The sequence below is a fragment of the Podarcis liolepis genome, assembly GCF_965112155.1.
Source record: "Podarcis liolepis genome assembly, chromosome: 8".
Lineage (NCBI taxonomy): Eukaryota > Metazoa > Chordata > Lepidosauria > Squamata > Lacertidae > Podarcis > Podarcis liolepis.
In genome coordinates, this window is record NC_139560.1 from 32,433,562 (window position 1) to 32,451,506 (window position 17,945).

The window sequence follows — 17,945 nt, forward strand, 5'->3', positions numbered from 1 at the left end:
AAGTACTTAATTCGTTCTTGAGGTCCATACTTAACCTGAAACTGTTCTTAACCTGAAGCACCACTTTAGCTAATGGGGCCTCCTGCTGCCGCCGCACCGCCGGAGCACGATTTCTGTTCTCATCCTGCAGCAAAGTTCTTAACCCGAGGTAATATTTATGGGTTAGCGGAGTCTGTAACCTTAAGCGTATGTAACCTGAAGGGTATGTAACCCGGGGTACCACTGTATGACTATTAGAAATGCTTGCCAGTTATTGGTACAATATGAAGCAATAGGCATTGTTGTGCCTTGAACCACTGTCCACAACACAAAACTTCATTTGAGACTTCATTTGAAACTTTGGTCATTTGGTAAGGAAGATGGAGGAGATGGATTCTTCATAGAATTGTAGAGTTGGAAAGGGCCATGAGGGGTATCTGGTCCAGTTCCTTGCGATGCAGGAATCCTCTGCCCAATGAGGGGCTCAAACCCACAACCCTCAAATTAAGAGTCTTGTGCTCTACTGACTGAGCTATCATCTAGATAAGTATGTAACCTAGCATGTGGTGCCTATGTGCCCCTCCACACTGAGATTACATTGGAAAGAAGCCTCCCATTGTAACCAATAGAAGGCTTTTCTCAAGCCTAATTGCAGGACAGTGGTGGGTTGGGGGACTCACAGATGAGAATGATTAACTCTCTCCTCTGCAACTGTGACTGCCACTCCCACTGCCAAAAATAATCCTCCGGTCGCTGCATTAGGCTTCCAAAAAGCCTTTTACTGTAGCCAAAAGAAGGCTTCCTCATGCAATGGGGAAGAGGCTATTTTGGAGGTACTAATGGCTGCAAGAAGTCCCATGGACTGCAAGAAGAACAAACCTCTCCACTCTTAAGAAAATCAGCCCTGAGTGCTCACTGGAAGGACAGATCCTGAAGCTGAGGCTCCAATACTTTGGCCACCTCATGAGAAGAGAAGACTCCCTGGAAAAGACCCTGATGTTGGGAAAGATGGAGGGCACAGGGAGAAGGGGACGACAGAGGACGAGATGGTTGGATAGTGTTCTTGAAGCTACCAGCATGAGTTTGACCAAACTGCGGGAGGCAGTGGAAGACAGAAGTGCCTGGCTTGCTCTGGTCTATGGGGTCACGAAGAGTCGGACACGACTAAACGACTAAACAACAACAACAAATGGCTGCAGTGCTTGTGCAGTACCCATGACAGTTTCTCCAGATTGTAAATGGGCTCCAAAAAGGTTGGCAACTCTTGCATTATATGCTGACTTGGCTGAAAACCAGTATGGTCTTGTGTGTCAGCTTGTGTATCCATGGCCAACACTGGCAGTTTCCCACAGCTGTTGCATGATAATGGCGATGTTGATGATGATGATGATGATGTGAGGTCCCAGAGAAGGTTACAACAATTTAAAATACTGTATTAAATGTTTAAAAGTTTGCAAAGAATACAATCACCAAAAAAGTAGGGAAGGTCCTAAAACTACACAAGTAAACCTCAAGCACTCACAGAACAGGCTGCCCAGTTGGAAAGGCTGGGATGCTTTCTCCTAAGTAAACCTGATCAGAAGCCCTGGGATATAGAGGGCCAAGAAATACAGGACCTTGAACGGCTCTAAGTGAGCCCTGCTGGCTGAAACGCTATCCTACTAAGGTAGATGTAGAAAGGTGTCACAGCAGGGAGATGAAGCCAATTGGAGCCTTATGCGGACTGACAAAACCTGTGGCATGGTTGCCTCTGCCCTTCTAGAGGAACCACATGGGTTGTTAAAGGATGTATAGTACAGTGGTGCCTCGCAAGACGAAAAGAATCCGTTCTGTGATTCTCTTCGTCTAGGGGTGTTTTCGTCTTGTGAAGCAAGCCCATTGAAGGATTAGCGGATTAGCACTATTAGCGGCTTTTAGCGGCTTATCTGCTGATCGGATCAGCTGATAAGCGGCTTAGCGGCTTAGAAAAAGGGGGGGAGGGGAAAAACCAGCAGGAACTCGCAAGACATTGTCGTCTTGCGAAGCAAGCCCATAGGAAATTCGTTTTGCGAAGCACCTCCAAAACGGAAAACTCTTTTGTCTAGCGAGTTTTCCATCTTGCGAGGCATTCGTCTTGCGGGGCACCACTGTACTAGAATTTGTGCTTCAGTATTGTACGTGTGTGCATGTGCCATATTGCTTTAGAACTGTGTATTAATAAAGCATTAAAAATATGTCCTGAGTCTTTCTTGGGTCAAAAATAAGAGGGCTTCGTGCTCTTGGGCTGCCTAAAAAGAAGACACTGTGCTGGGTAACACACACTGCAAGGTCCCAGGATCATGAGCCATGACACTGCTCATCGATGGAAAGAGAATGCTATACCCAGCCTATCTCAAGCCTTTGCTTTCTGCTGCTTCAGTTTCTGTGTGCCTGCAGTACAAGAAGACAAACAGTGGTCTGCCAGCAAGGATTCTTTCAGAACCCCCAAAGGACAGTGACAATCCAGCCAAACTGCAGCTCGCCCACCTAGAATGGAATAGGATATATGCCCAGCTAGCCCAAAATGAAATAAACAGCTGTCAGGAGTGGGATTTTTAAAATACAGTAGCTAAATCCTATCTCCTTTTCTGATTCTAATCATTAGTGTATTCAATTGGAAAATGTTGGGATGGGATCCAAAGTTTTCTCTGTAAACTTAGTCAGACATTGCCATGCCTGCACTGCGACTTCTCAGATTTCCCTTTCCAATTGCAGCTCCCTCGGCAGTTCTTTGTCAGTCATGTGCTTATGTCCTGCTTGCAGGTTTACCAAAGGCATCTGGCTGGCCATTGTGAGACTAGCATGATGGACTACATGGGCCATTGGCATGATCAGCAGGTTTGTCTAGGATGAGGAGCTCCAAAAAGCAGCACATATGTAGGAAAGTCAGGTTTGATGAGTTGAAGAAACAGTTGACTAAAGTGCACAGGTTGGGTGTGTGAAACCTAAGTTAGGGTTACCAGACGTCCCCGGTTCCCGGAAACAGTCCCCGGATTTGCAAATCTGTCCCCGGACAAATTCCATCCCTGGAATGTCCCCAGATTTGCAAATCTGTCCCTGGAAAACGTGGCAGCCTCAGCAGCCTGGAGCTAGCTTGGTAGTGCAGTTGGCTCTGGCTGGCTTCAGGAGCTGCTTGCTGCTCGCTGCCATGGCACCCGCCATTTTTCCTCACCGGAGGAAGGAAAAGAAGCTGGAAAAGGGAGTAGATAGCAAGGACAGGGCAAACCAAGGGACACTAAGAAACCCCAGAGCAATGATCCAGCTGATGGTTTCACAATCCAACAATCCAACTCCTCAAGTACCAGGAACCTGTGCTTATGATCCAAACTACCAGTGGATATTTCCTGACCAGCTGGGCAAGTGTGAACACTTTCCCCCTCCAGGGGAAAAGGTTGGGTATTACAAGTGGCTTCTTCTGATGTCCTTTGGAGATAAGGGCTCCTCCCTTCCTTATATTGGGAAGACCTGTGCCACAGAACAGAAGATCCTATCCCAGGGTTGGATTCAACTGAGTCCTACTCAGAGAAGACCCATTGAAATTAATCAGCTGAAGTTAGCTGTTTCCATTAACTTCAGTGGGTCTACTCTGAGTAGGATTAGCATGGGATATCAAGTCCCAATGCCAGATAGCCTTCACACTCTTTCCAGATCTAAAATATAATTACCCCACACTACTAAGACTTCATAACCAAACTGCTGGTTGGTAAACCAATTTTAATCAGAAAGCAAAATACAGTTCATTGGACACAAATCTGTTTATAAATGCATGTGTGTGTGTTTTCTGAAGATATTATATTTGTGGAGAGGACATTTTCTGAGGCACATTATGGGCTACATTCATATACAGGCACAAAAAATATGTTTACATTAAAAGAAAAGCAACACCCCTATTAATTTACACTCACAATATCCAATGCATGATGCACAGTGCTTCAGAACAGATGGTGCATGACACTCCTGTGCGAAGAATAATCAAGGCACAAATTCCATCAAGGCGTCTCCTCCTAATGGACAATCCACAGAGGTCCAGTGCCTAACTGTTATTTGTGCCTTGGAAACCCGTCTGCTATGTTCCTAATAACAACCTACTTTTCATGTGCTTCCCTATTGTGATTTAAATGTGTGCTGCTCTGACAAAGTACATTCAACTAACTGGTGTTTTAGGAAAATGTGTTTTAATCCAGCCATGGTGCAACATATAATTGATGTAAAGCTCTTCATTTTTAGAAGGCCCAAATTTACATAATATATAAGTGGTGGATTAGCAGAGGGCTGATCACACTGAATGACAAATGTTGAATTGCCAAAAGACCACATAAAGTAAAATATTAAGGAATGGCTTTTGAGAGAGAGAGAGAGAGAGAGAGAGAGAGAGAGAGAGAGAGAGAGAGAGATGGGAGAGGGGGGTTGTGTACTGCATATTGCCATATGAGCCACAATTTGAAAAGGAAGTTATATCGGCTAGAATCTTGAGTACTGGAAGCAGAAAGAAGCCTGGAGATTATCCCATTATTTTACCCCCCTGCAGCTCCAAATGCCCTCCTAAACAGCATGAGCTGAGAGGATGAGAAGTTGACCCAAATCATGTGGAAGTTAACCCAAGTCATTACATGAGCAGAGCACCATTTGTGCAATGTGTATGGTCCTTTCCCCTCCCACAACTTTGGGTAATCCAACCTTCTTCCAGCACTATGCCCCATCCTGTGTGCTCAGAAGAGTCCCTCAACCATTCAGAGAGATTTTTTTAGCTGTAGAAAGGGAAGTCCCATTCCATAGTTTTCTGCTCCCAGTACTCCAGATCCAAGCTATTCTTTCATTTTTCTTCAAGATTTCATTTCTATAAGTACCTGTGCGACAGCAGAAATCTACTCATATGGGATAGCCAATATGGTGACCGCTGATGTGGCTGGACTACAACTCTCATCATCCCTTACTAATGGCTATGAGAGTTGACTGATGAGGGTTGTAGTCCAACCACACCTGGAGGGTACCATGTTGGAAACCCCTGTACTAATATATAACAATGTTGTGGCCCATTACATCCTTGGTGTAATTGGTGGTCCTTTTACAGTTTGGCAAGAAACATCTACAGATAACTTTGCCTTGCTCTAATGGATGACAGCACATTGGGAAACCTCCTCCGGAGACACACCAAAGCAAAATACCCGATTCCGGCTAAGAAGCCAACCAAAAGAGTGGTGCCAAAAATCCTTGGTGCCCTCTTCTTGGCCACTCGAAATGCAGTTGGAAGAACTGCAGAGATTAATATGTTGTTGACATGTCCTAAAACCTTGTGGAATGCTTTTCTCTTCAAGACACGCTCATAATAGGCTTCCAAGTTAGGCCGCTTTCCGTTCCCCCAGTTTCTCCTTGCCAATCCAATGAACTTCAGTCGATGCAATGTAACAGCAAGGGATACATCGGCCAAGCTGAAAAACTGACCGCAGAGCCAAGGCTGGTGTCCATTTTCTAATCAGAATGAAGGTAAAAAAAAAGTTAGGGCCTAATAAAAAGTAATAGGATGAGAAGGACCTCAGGTCTTATGTTTCTGTCACTGTTTTCTCTATTATGCTCAAATAGCCATCAGTCCCAGATTGTTCCTGGAAAAGGCATTAAATTGTTTGTTTATTTGCATTTCTAAATTTTCAATCTTAAAGCAACAAAAGTGCTTAAACAAGAAAACACTGGGAACCTTTGACTTAACCAATTGCAGTGCTTGGAATTAACTAGTTTCTTTTTAAAATGTGCTGATCAAATGTCTGATGTGCAGTGCCAATATATCGAACAATATGCTGCTTTAACTGAGACAGCTACACATTGACCAAGAACTAAATATGAAAATTTCCCACCTGGAGTCTCTTCATTCCTTCTTTGCAGCTCAGTCTCAACTTGATCCAAAACTTTTTCCAGCTCATCCAATATTTTCTGTAAATACTTTATGTTATCATGATCCATCAGTTTAGACTAAGGAAAATAAGTAGATTATATATTTAATCTGCAGTCCCATTTCCTGGGAGTAAGCCCCATTGAACATATTGCGATTTACTTCTGAGGAAGCATGCATAGAATAGTGTCATAAGCCAGGCATCTATGCATCCAGAAGTGATCAGTGGAGTGTCGTAGCTAGAATGGCACTGCTCACCTGACTTTCAAACACAGAGTGTTGTTGCTGGTTCCTGAGAGGTGGAGGGGCAAGATATGGGGAGTACAGTGTGGGTGCAGCAACAAGAGTGTTCGTTTGGCATGATCACCAGGCAACACTCTGCTGAACTCTCCAGGCCTTGCCCCTCTCAGGAACAAGCAGCAATGCTCAGTATTTGGAAAGAAAGTGAGCAAAACTGGAACCCACTACTGGTTGCATAACAAAACCAAAACAAGTATAGAACAAACAAGCAACAGTAATAGAAAGTAGTGTGGCCACAAAAGCAGAGTTATTACAAAAAATTCCCCTTAACCTTGACTTCTTCTGAAGATACATACATGCAATGACAAGAAATATATCACATTAATATCACATCCAAAGAAACAGCAGCATTCTAAGTTGGGTTTTTGACTGTCAGATATTGTCCATTCTTACTTTAAGACGTTTCTGCTTCGCTATATAGGCATCTTGAAGATCTGGGTTTTCTTCTGCAAGTTTCTTTAATTCAGACTCAGTATTGCCTATTTGGCCTGAAGAAACAACAATGAGCTCATTAAAAGCTAATAAACCACGTCCATCAAAATACTTCTGTACAGCTATCTATATTAGAACATATCAGTTAGAAACTCTTTGATTTAAGAACTTGCCAAATGAGCGTTGTCTGCCTGCTCCAATATCTGACATACTTTAGTATAAACACCTCTCTGTCACTGATGCAGATTTAACCCCTAAATGCACTAAAATTAATTTGATGGAAAACAGTATTTTTTTAAAAAAATGGTGTTGTTATTGTCAACGGAAATAGTTTTATGATAAACACACAAAAATAGAGTTAAAGCATTCTGTCTAACACTGCACAAGCAGAGTTCTCATCAGACAATGGTACATACTACGAATTCTAGTTGTGGCGTAAGCTGGGATCATAGAATCTACTGCTAATTCAGGATGTAGAATGCAGCCATGTGTATAGGCATCCATTGGCAAGGAATCCAGGAGTTCTCTGTAGTGCTGAACCCTGGGATAGTACATGCTCCCTTCTTCTGGAATCAGCCTTGGAATTTTTTCTGGGGTGAAAAATTAGATAGATAGATAGATAGATAGATAGATAGATAGATAGATAGATATACAAAGATGATGGTGAGAACAAAATTGAAGGATCAAAGTTTAAAGTCTTAGTCACTGCAATACTGTGATTGGAGATGGCTCAGTTGCAAACCTTCATGCTTTCAGGCAACAGTAGGAAAGCACTATTGCCTCATTCAGTGGTACTGCACAAGCTTTCTTTGCAGGAGATCCCAGGTTCAATCCCTGTTGCTTCTAGTTAAAAGGATCAGGAAACAGCTGATAGGGAAATCTCCTGCCAAAGTCCCTAGGTAAAGGTAAAGGGACCCCTGACCATTAGGTCCAGTCGTGACCGACTCTGGGGTTGCAGTGCTCATCTTGCTTTATTGGCCGAGGGAGCCGGCGTACAGCTTCCAGGTCATGTGGCCAGCATGATGAAGCCGCTTCTGGCGAACCAGAGCAGCACACGCAAACACCATTTACCTTCCCACCGGAGCAGTACCTACTTGCACTTGGCGTGCTTTCGAACTGCTAGGTTGGCAGGAGCAGGGACCAAGCAACGGGAGCTCACCCCGTCGTGGAGATTCGAACCACCGACCTTCTGATTGGCAAGTCCTAGGCTCTGTGATTTAACCCACAGCGCTACCAACATCCATTTTGCCAAAGTCCCTAGAGAGTAGCTCTCGCCAAAGTCCCTAGAGAGCTACTATTAGTCACAGTAGACAATAATGGGCAAATGGACTATGAGAGAGATGGGAGTAATAAAAAATCATAACCTGTGTCAAAGAGTGGCTATAATTTTTATCCCAAACCCATCCCACAAAGTTTCCTAATCCCATTTTTCAGTGTGCCACAAGGACTAAACTGCACATTATGTGACCCTCCTGGAAGCATTTGGGCATCTGTAGACAATCGGTAACATTTGGGCAATCGTTTGGGCACCTGTAAACAAATCCTCATGCAGCAAGGTGTAACACACACCCAACATTTACATTATGAAAAATCACCAAAGGACTCTTCTTACCATTCACAAAAGTTTCTTCAAGATAGTCGACAATCTGAGTTGCATCACAAATTATGTTTTCTCTGTGGACGAGTACAGGGACTTCTCCGGATGCATTTAAACGCATAAACCAAGGCTCGTTGTGTTCACTCAGTGGAAGGCTTACATCATGCTCTTCACATTTCAGTCCCTTTTCAGCAATCACCAAACGCACCTGAAAAATATATATGAACATTCTTGTTGAAGATTTACAGCTGTCATATTAAAAATACACATTTCCTATTAATAGAGTTTGGAAATACACACGAAGAATCTGAAACTAACAGCATTATTAAAACATTATACATATAACATTAATTAATTAATTTGTTGTTGTTGCTGCTGCTGCTGTTTTGAAAATGAGTAACATACTATTTAATTTGGTTCAACATTGCAGGTGGATTCTGGTAGGGACATTCTCACAACATGATACCCATTAATTTCCTAAGTGCACTCTGTGGTCTCTGTAAAGAAAACCATGTATGAAGGAGCAAGCAAATATTGTTTCTCCCTTTTGCTGCTCAAATTATTTATTCTTGGAAACAGCTAACTGTTTTAAATTGAATAAAATTCTATGACAGGTAGTCAGTGTGGTCCATTCTAGATGTTGTTGGGACTACAGCTCCCATCATCCCTGACCCTTGGCCATGCTGGCTTGGGCTGGTGGGAATTGAAGGCTAATAACATCTGAAGGGCACCACATTGGCTATCCCTAGACTATGACAATTGTAAGGGCTCTGAGGCCTGTTTATGAAGCACACTGGGCTCCCCTTTCCCTACTCTCCCCTCTCCCTCCTTTTTTCTCCAAATGCATTCTTGCAGCTGCATTTAGATAAACAGAGTGTCCATCCACACCCAGCAACCACCTTTTAGGTGGGCAAAACATACAGAGGGAGCTGTCCGGGTTCTGAAATCTGACATTCTTAGAAACAGCCACACTAGCTACTCACCTTTTGGGAACTGAAGGACTGAGTCCAATGATAGAGGATCAGTTTGTCATCTGTCTTCAAATATACTTCAGCTGGAGGCATTTCCCCTGAAGCCTGGTCCTCCTTCTCTTCTGCCATTTCACCTTTTCTCTCGGCTCAACTCACCACTCCGAGATTCTACCTATGAGATTTTGCTCTCTCGTCGTTACTGAGTCTGCTCCATGGACTGAGCATGCTCACTGCTGACAGATGAAGCTGCTGTTCTGACGATGCCCTTAGACTCCCTTGGAACCTGAAATGGGAGAAGTGTTGAAATTGCCATCAGTTTGAACCTAGGGAGATTTAAAAGAGGCACAGAGGGAGAACAACAACAACAGAGGGAACCTATATAAATGCAGAACACAAAGAATTGGAAGAGGGTTCTCTTGTATGTATCCTATTTTCTAATTTGCAAAAAATAAAAAATAAAAATGAAGGCAAGGCATTGTGATTCCAGTCAAGAATTTAAATTTGAGGCAGCAAGAACCTGATTGCCAGACAGCCCTCCAAGAATTATTTTATTTGATTTTCACAAGTTGAGAAAGGAAGTAAGTTCCACAAAGAGAAGATTTTTAAAGAGAGCACAGGAGGCTACGCTAATCCCTTGCAGTCTCAGCCTTCCATTCCTCTACTTCTACAATTTGATTAAACTCTTTCCTTGAATTTTAATGGTTCCTCATTACACTCCATGTTGATTAATTTACCTTGCTTTTGTCAAAGATGGTTGCATATATTTTTTTTCATATTTCAGCATTAGCATGCATTTAATGATGTCAAATAAAATGTGAACTGCTGACAGCAGGGTGGAAATTACAAATAAAAATAAATATGTTTTAGAACCTAGGGAGCACAATTGCTTGTGTGCATGAATGAGATGTTTTATTTTCTGTCGGCTACCATAGCCAGCTTATAAAGAAAGGTGGGGAGCCCTTCAAGAATATATAAAAAAAGAAAAAGCAATGTTAAGTAATGTTAAATAGACTATATGCAAATACAATAGGGGATGTATTGTGAGACATTGTCTACATCTGGCTACTACCAATGTTCTGAATAAGGGCAACATTCAGAAAGTGAAAATTGGTGATGTAAAATCTATAAATACAAGACCAAAATTTGATGATGGAACTCCAGATTAGCCAACTTCCTTAATAAGAGTGTCAAACTGCAATCCTGTACTGAATTAATTTGGGAGTAAGTTCTATTGAAGTCAATGAAGCTTTCTTCTGAGTAGATATGAACAGGATTGCATTGTCAGAAACAGAATTTATATTTATATGCAAGGGTATCACTAATCAGACACATTAAATCTAGATGAATAAATTATAGAAACGTAGCCAGAAAAAGGAAGAGTTCTACAACAATTTAAAACAGGGATTGGGAACCCTTGGCCCTCTGGATGTTCCTGCACTACAAATCCCATCATTCTTGACCACTGGCCATGCTAGCTGGAGCTGATGTCCAACAACCCCTGGAGAGACATAGGTTCTCCATCCCTGCCTTAAAGACAAATACATATACTGTGGCACTAACTTACTTTGAGAGGAAACAACTTCTGATGAAGTACACTCTTGTCTATTATCAAGATTCCTCGAGATTTCTTGCTGTTTCTAGAAATCACACAGCCTGTAGGAGTGATGAACATGCATCCAGTAAACAACATGTCCCTGAATGACCACAAGAGGTCTCCATATTTCGAGAAATGGTTGAGGAAATGGAAGGGGGGGGTTATCTGTGTCCTACAGAGAAGTTCAAAATGAATGAGTTTTCATTTTTCTTAACCAATTATATGCATTTTGAATCCATATATCTTTTATCTATCTCTAACTCAGGGTGGCTTACAACAATGTAAAAAATCATAATACAATAATACATATATTAAAATGCAATGCATACACACAAAGAGGAAAGTTTTACTTGAAACCCCCAATGTGCATATAAACTATATTATGTGAGATAATTATGAATCATGTGTATATGTGTAAAGCAACAACAACAACAACAAAACCCTCAACTCCAAACACATCTCTGTTCTACATGAGACTGACCAATGTGGAATCTGAAATCTGCTTGGCTCTTTTCCCATGTTTCCCTTGGGAATTTTCCTGGGGAAGAAACCCCAGCCATTTTGGAAGGTGCTTCCTGTATTCCCAGTTGTACATAATTCTATACAAAAACAAATGTCTAGAGTAATGAACAGACCGAAGTTCTGGAGCAAATTGAAGGCACCTGTGATCATGATTTCTCTTTAAGGACATAAGGGCACTGCTTTCTCCCTCAGTGCCTCATTCGTTGGCAACGAAGGTGGCAACCATTTCAATTTAATACCAGAAGTGCCGTACAAATTGGACTGTCATATTGTGTGCTATCATATTGCACTAGGAGCGTAAGAAGTCACCATTCAGATAAGTTCTTTAAAAAGAAAAAAAGACTACTTTTACCACTACTCACTGCTCCACTCAAATCATAAATATGAAAATGTGATCTGGAAGCAGGGGAATACAAGGATGGACATGGAGAAACAACAGCAGGGCACACAAATACAATACAAAAGCCATTTAGCTGCTGTTAGAAACTTTTGTATCCCTCGTGATGCATAACATGACTTAAGTAGCATAATACCGTACTCCAGTTTCCTAGTTGTCCGTATTCAAAGTTAAGACCCTACCCTCCAAGTCCTAAATATACTTAGTAGTGAGATCCACTGGGTCCCATAGGACTTTCTCGTGTGTCGTTGCCTTTAAGAGAGGGGCCAGGCAATTGCTTGGGATTTTTCCAAGCTCTCTTACACGCTTGCTTTGTAATCTCGGCAAGTCACATAAGGTCCTGTTATATCTGCAATGTGAGAGTGGTATGTAAAACAGGACATCTTACCTACAGATCTGCCGCCTGTGTGAACTGAGCCTCAGATCTGATTACTAAGTACAAAATACGGGGATTGCTACATTTTGTTTTAATAAAGAGATTTTATTTCAAAGACTACAATTGAAAAAAGATTTATAATGAAATTACATTAATGATAAATGCATTCTGCTGTTCTTACCTTACTTTATCCTAGCCTTTAAAAAAAAAAAATTAAACATCCCAAACAACTAATGTACTCACTATGGCAAAGCTTCAAATTTAGATTGCATTTCATCTTAGAAATGCAGAAGAGCAAAAACAGAGTCATCCTATACATGTTTCCTCATGAGTCTCAACAAGTTCAGTGTAACATATTTCCTGGAAAGTGTGGTAAGGATTGCAGGCTGACTAACCAGACAAATGAATGCATGTTCTCTTAAACTAAAATATCATGATTATATCTAGATGAAAAATCATATTAGAGAAGTGACTATTGTGATTAAATTCATATAGCAACTCAGCAGAAAACATTTATGATCTCTAGGAGTCACCCTGCTCTGAAACAACTCATTTAGGGTGACAGTCTAAATTAATTCATGGATCTACTCTGTTTACATGCTCTCCCACTGAAACCCCATTGAACTGTGTAAGTGATTTTCCTGTTGCTTGTGATATTTTTATGCTTATATTAAAATCACACTGTCCACAGAAGAATCAGAGCTACCTAAAAGGACAAAACACTCCACTACCCCACAATTTTTTTTATTTAAAATGTAATCACCACAAATCAGCATTTTCATTTCCAAATGAAAATTAGCTAATTCAGATTAATGAAGCATTTACTGAAGACTCCTTGAATTAAAAATATCCAGTTAGAAAGAAACAGTGAAAATACAAACCCTGGACTTGTGAGAATGACGTTGACTGTGTGCCCTGTGTGAGAATGGGAGGGAGAAATTAACAGAGCAGGCAACAGCATGTGTCTGAAATAACAACGTGCATTCAGCAATGCCACAGTACTGTAGACTATTATATCAGCATAGAAAGAAGCAAAGCAGAAAATCCTCAAGAGAACATCTAGCTATTTTTCTCAAATTACATAGAGAAAAGTAAACCCCAAAGGGAAAACATTTTATCATTTGTATTGTATTGTATTGTATTGTATTGTATTGTATTGTATTGTATTGTATTGTATTGTATTGTATTGTAACAGTGAATTTCTATACATTCTTTTATACACCAGGGAAAAGAAAGTTAGCAGGAGGAGAGAGGGAAAGCAAATCCCAGTTCATCCACTATCAGAAGAGGCATCTGCCCCCATCTTTCCCTCTGAGAAAGAATGAACTGTGTCCATAGGAGCTAACACAATAAAATATTTGAGGGGGCTGGGCCCCCACAAAATTGATGGCCATTCCGGACCCTCGAAGTGTCCCTATTCTCCAGGGACATCCCTGATTTAGAGAAGCTGTCCCAGTTTCTGATTCAATTCCAGAATGTCCCACTGTTCCTTAGGATGTCCCTATTTTCACTGGATAAAAGTTGAAGAGTATGGAGTTATCTGACCCCCCCGAGCCATCTGAAGGCAATCCTATATAGGGAAGTTTAAAAAAAATGTTTTATTATGTTTTTATATATGTTGGAAGCTGCCCAGAGTGGCTTGGGCAACCCAGTAGTAAGATGTGTGGGGTTGTTGTTGTTTAGTCGTTTAGTCGTGTCCGACTCTTCGTGACCCCATGGACCAGAGCACGCCAGGCACTCCTGTCTTCTACTGCCTCCCGCAGTTTGGTCAAACTCATGCTGGTAGCTTCGAGAACACTGTCTAGCCATCTCGTCCTCTCTCGTCCCCTTCTCCTTGTGCCCTCCATCTTTCCCAACATCAGGGTCTTTTCCAGGGAGTCTTCTCTTCTCATGAGGTAGCCAAAGTAGATGTGTGGGGAACAAATAGTAAAATTATCGTTATGGAATGGGATGTCCCTATTTTCAACAGAGAAATGTTGGAGGGTATGCCATTCCCATTCAAATGGTTTGTGTGCACTATGTCATGTGACCAATTATGTGGGGCAGGGCTTACCCGAGCCCCCACAATATTTTATTCAAGTTGGCACCCCTGGCTGTGTCCAACAATGATGACCACTTAGGCCAAAGCCCTGCTTAAGAGAGCTTCATCTGTCGGGGAGGGGATGATGGAATTATGCATCCAGTGCCTTTATTTCATTGTGTGTTGGCAGAAGAGGAGCCCTGCTGGGTCTATCTTGTCCAGCATCCTGATTTCCAGCACAGGCCAGCCAGGATACTCCCAGGAACTGGAGTAAAGATCTAAACTCTATTGTTGTCCAGATCCAAACTCTATTGTTCGACTTACACCACCTTTTTTGCTGGCTTAATTTATGCTGGGTTTCCAGGTCACATGACAGAGCTGAACAGGGTTAGAATCCAGCCTAAGTCCCCCCACCCCCTCTGGTCCTGCCCTCACCACACTCCTCGTTCTGGATTAACACCAGTTTGGGATCCACTGGGCCCAGCTCAGCCAGCTGAGTCAGGATGGGGGAGATATGCCAGCATGTGTCTGGCTGAGCCAAGAAGTAGGGAGAACATGAGAAAACCCTGCTGGGTCAGTTCAAAGGCCACCATCCGGTTCAGTGGCCATCCATATATCTATGTGGGGCTATTTGTGATTCAGAAGCTGCTATTCAGAGGCATACTTCTGGCAGTGGAGGGAAGTCCACCCACAATTTCCTTCCATATGTAACAGCCATTAACATTGCCAAAGAGCAAAGGAGACCAAAGCAGTGTGAGAAGATGGACGAGGAGAAGAAGAAAAAGACAAACAAGAGAGATAGCAAGGCTTATGGGCAAGACTGCATCATGACTGCATCCAGTCAAAAACTTGAATTGCATGCCATCAGTAAGTTTTGCAATTTGTAGCTAAGAGCACATATGTTTCAAGGAAGATAAGCACGTCTTATCCTGCCCATTCTACAACAATATTGCTGAATGTCCATTTTCCAAATAGGTGAGATGAAAACATGTCTAGGCCACTCAGTGAGTCTGCAGCTGAACCAGGAATTCATTTGACATCAATAGCCAAAATGCTATTCACAAGGCTAATTTCCTCTTCCAACCCCCCCCCCCAAATAAAGGCAGCCTGCCTTTTGAAAAGTTGTCAAAAACCAAATTCTTTTCTCATGTATCACTGATCTCATGTATCATTGCTCCAAAGTCAATGCAGCTATGCTCTGTAACTTTCTGATTACTGCAGGTTGTATTTAAAAAAACAAACAAAAAAAAACAAAACAAAAAAAAGGAAGAGTTAGTGTTTCCTGCTTGGCAGGGGGTTGGACTCGATGGCCCTTGTGGTCTCTTCCAACTCTATAATTCTATTCTATTCTATGATTGGAGGTGGTGATATTTTAAAAAGACATATATTTCATCTTTTTAGAATTTATATTTCACAGGCATTTCTCAGCCACCTGAAAAGATAGCTGGAAATATTTGTGCATGGTGGATAAATATAGTGCTCTCCGGTGCTTTTTTCCTTTTTTAAAAAAATGGTATTTGAAGAAGTGTGCATGCACACGAAAGCTCATACCAAGAACAAACTTAGTTGGTCTCTAAAGTGCTACTGGACATATATCTATCTACCTATCTATCTATATCTATCTATCTATCTATCTATCTATCTATCTATCATCTATCTATCTATATCTATCTCTACTGCATCAGACCAAAATGGCTACCTACCTGAATCTAAAAAAAATAAAAATGTTTAGGGGTACTCTCACCATTTTATACTTCAAATCGGGAAAAATAAAAACAGTAAATGGACAAAAGTACAAAGATTCACACATTGTTTAGGGGCATGAGTACCCTTGCGTACCCCCAGGGGGGGGAGCACTGGTGCTCTCTCATTTGAAAGCATTTTTAAATTAGTGATAGAGATACCTGGATAATTGAGAGGGTTTTGTCTACTCCATTTTGTGTTAACACTTTGGTACTTCCACCACAGATGGTTGTGTAACACCAAAGAGAATATTAGAGACAGAGAAAGAACCCTTTCAGTCTTCGCTTTTCATTATGCAAGGAGTTGCATGCTTCTGTCAGTGCCACAAATAACAGCAAGCTCTCACGCAGAACACACTCCCATATCTTGAAACACTGAGTCAGCTGCTGCTTTAATATATGGCCCAAGAAGTTAACACTCTCTGCTCGGGGACCATATGCCCTCCTCCCGTTTTTGCTTGATGTCAGCTTGATCAGGACAGGAATTAAGTCTCTCTTAACCACAGCTACTTTTGCAAATGTTTTATCAAAGCCTTTGAATGCCTGGCAGCCAATGGCCCCACTGGGTACTGGGAATGTGATCTGGGTCTCCGAGTGGAGGAGCAGCATGACCATATTTATGGCTGTTGCTATTCTGGGGCAAGCATGCTGCCTCCTCTCTCCTTGGCACCAGAAGCACGTTGCCTGTCCCTTCGTCTTTCAACACTCACTTCTAGCAAGAGAGGATGAAGTGAAACATACAGTTTACTTGGGAGGAAAATTGCTTGCATGCATCAGTCTTTTTTAATGGGGGGGGAGGGAGAATCTTAACTGGATACCCACCCTACATATCCACTGTACACAATAACATGGTTTACTGTAGTGGCAATTTAATACGCTTCTTATATTTAGGCATTATAGATCTATAACTCTTGCAGCCTGTTCTTTGCTTATAAAATACAGCTAATCTCAAGTGTTGGGTCATACAGGTTCAAGGCTGTGTTGGGTTATCATCACCTACCACATCTTGGCTTGCCGTCATATTTAGCAAACTGTATAAAGCAAGCATCAGCATGCTTGTTAGGTGCTGCAAACACTGCAAAATTCCTACAAGTGAAACACTTTTCTGTAGGTATTAGCATGCAGCACCGTTGTAGATTTGCCACTGTTAATGCTCACCTGCACATCTGTGTTACTACATGTACAGGCACTGGAAAGCTGCAGTGAGCGAGAGCTTCAAAAATGAGGTTCAGTTCTGTGTGATTGTCATGTCTCGTGCTCTGTTTAGAGGCAGAATATTAATTATTATCCCTGTTGGCATTTCATTTCATTTCATTTCATTTACAACTTCGACTTTACCACTAGATGAAATGTAGCTGATGGGTCTCAAACCCTTGGTATTTGCCAACATGTGAAGATAGGCTCCAGTGGATTGAGTTGAAGAGACCAATTGTGGGTGCTGTAGAGAGAAATGAGGGACAGATGGGACTCGTCAACCTGGGAAGGCAGCCCATCTAGGAGAAGGAAAACTCTGATCCTAAACCTTTCTGCCTTGTGGCTATATTCATTCATGAGAAAGGCTTGGGAAGTAAACTCTGAGGAAAAATCTATACATGCTGCCAGGTGAATCTTCTTTGGGAGAAGAAAAGGCTAAAGTGTAAGTCTTACACAAATCCAGACTGGAGTCCCTAAGACGGTTGGAAGGCGTCTTGTATGCCTCCTTCCGGCAACACCTGCAGCAAAGCTAGTGCCAAACATTTTGCTCTGCTATCCTTTGGACCACATCAGTGAGACCGAGAGGGTGATACTGTCATCTGGGCAGCCCAGGACCTCCATACACACTGCCCAGGCTTGCACCCCAAAGAGGTCACTTTGCACCCCAAAGAGTCACAAACAACACAGGAGGCAGTAATTATAAGTTACTGGTCTCTGCAGACACAGCAGGCACTGTGATTCTCCAGCGGTTTGACTTCACCTCCAGAGGTGAATTCCATTGCCTCTTGAGACAGGTGAATGCCAACAAATTTGTGTGTGTGTAAGAGAGAAGGGTGTGTGAAAGTTAATGAGCTAGAAACCATGGTGCCTCATCTTCTTCAGAAACCTCCACTGAATAGTAGAAGTGCAATGAACTTGC

The 17,945-nt window shown here is 42.0% G+C and overlaps 1 protein-coding gene and 1 long non-coding RNA gene across 2 annotated transcripts in view; one reads left to right on the top strand and one right to left on the bottom strand.

Annotated features, from left to right (window-relative positions):
• LOC310713432 overlaps window positions 1-17,945 on the top strand; it is a 304,345-nt gene that overhangs the window by 123,308 nt on the left and 163,092 nt on the right. The gene's annotated exons all lie outside the window — the stretch shown is intronic.
• Window positions 3,695-10,838, bottom strand: GDAP1 (ganglioside induced differentiation associated protein 1). The gene is made up of 7 exons (XM_083517383.1): window positions 10,746-10,838; window positions 9,194-9,464; window positions 8,226-8,418; window positions 7,030-7,203; window positions 6,575-6,669; window positions 5,847-5,961; window positions 3,695-5,466 (listed from the first exon to the last, which is right to left on the bottom strand). Exons 2-7 carry the CDS (start codon window positions 9,308-9,310, stop codon window positions 5,084-5,086), a joined length of 1,077 nt encoding a protein of 358 aa, XP_083373509.1. The 5' UTR covers window positions 9,311-9,464; window positions 10,746-10,838; the 3' UTR covers window positions 3,695-5,083.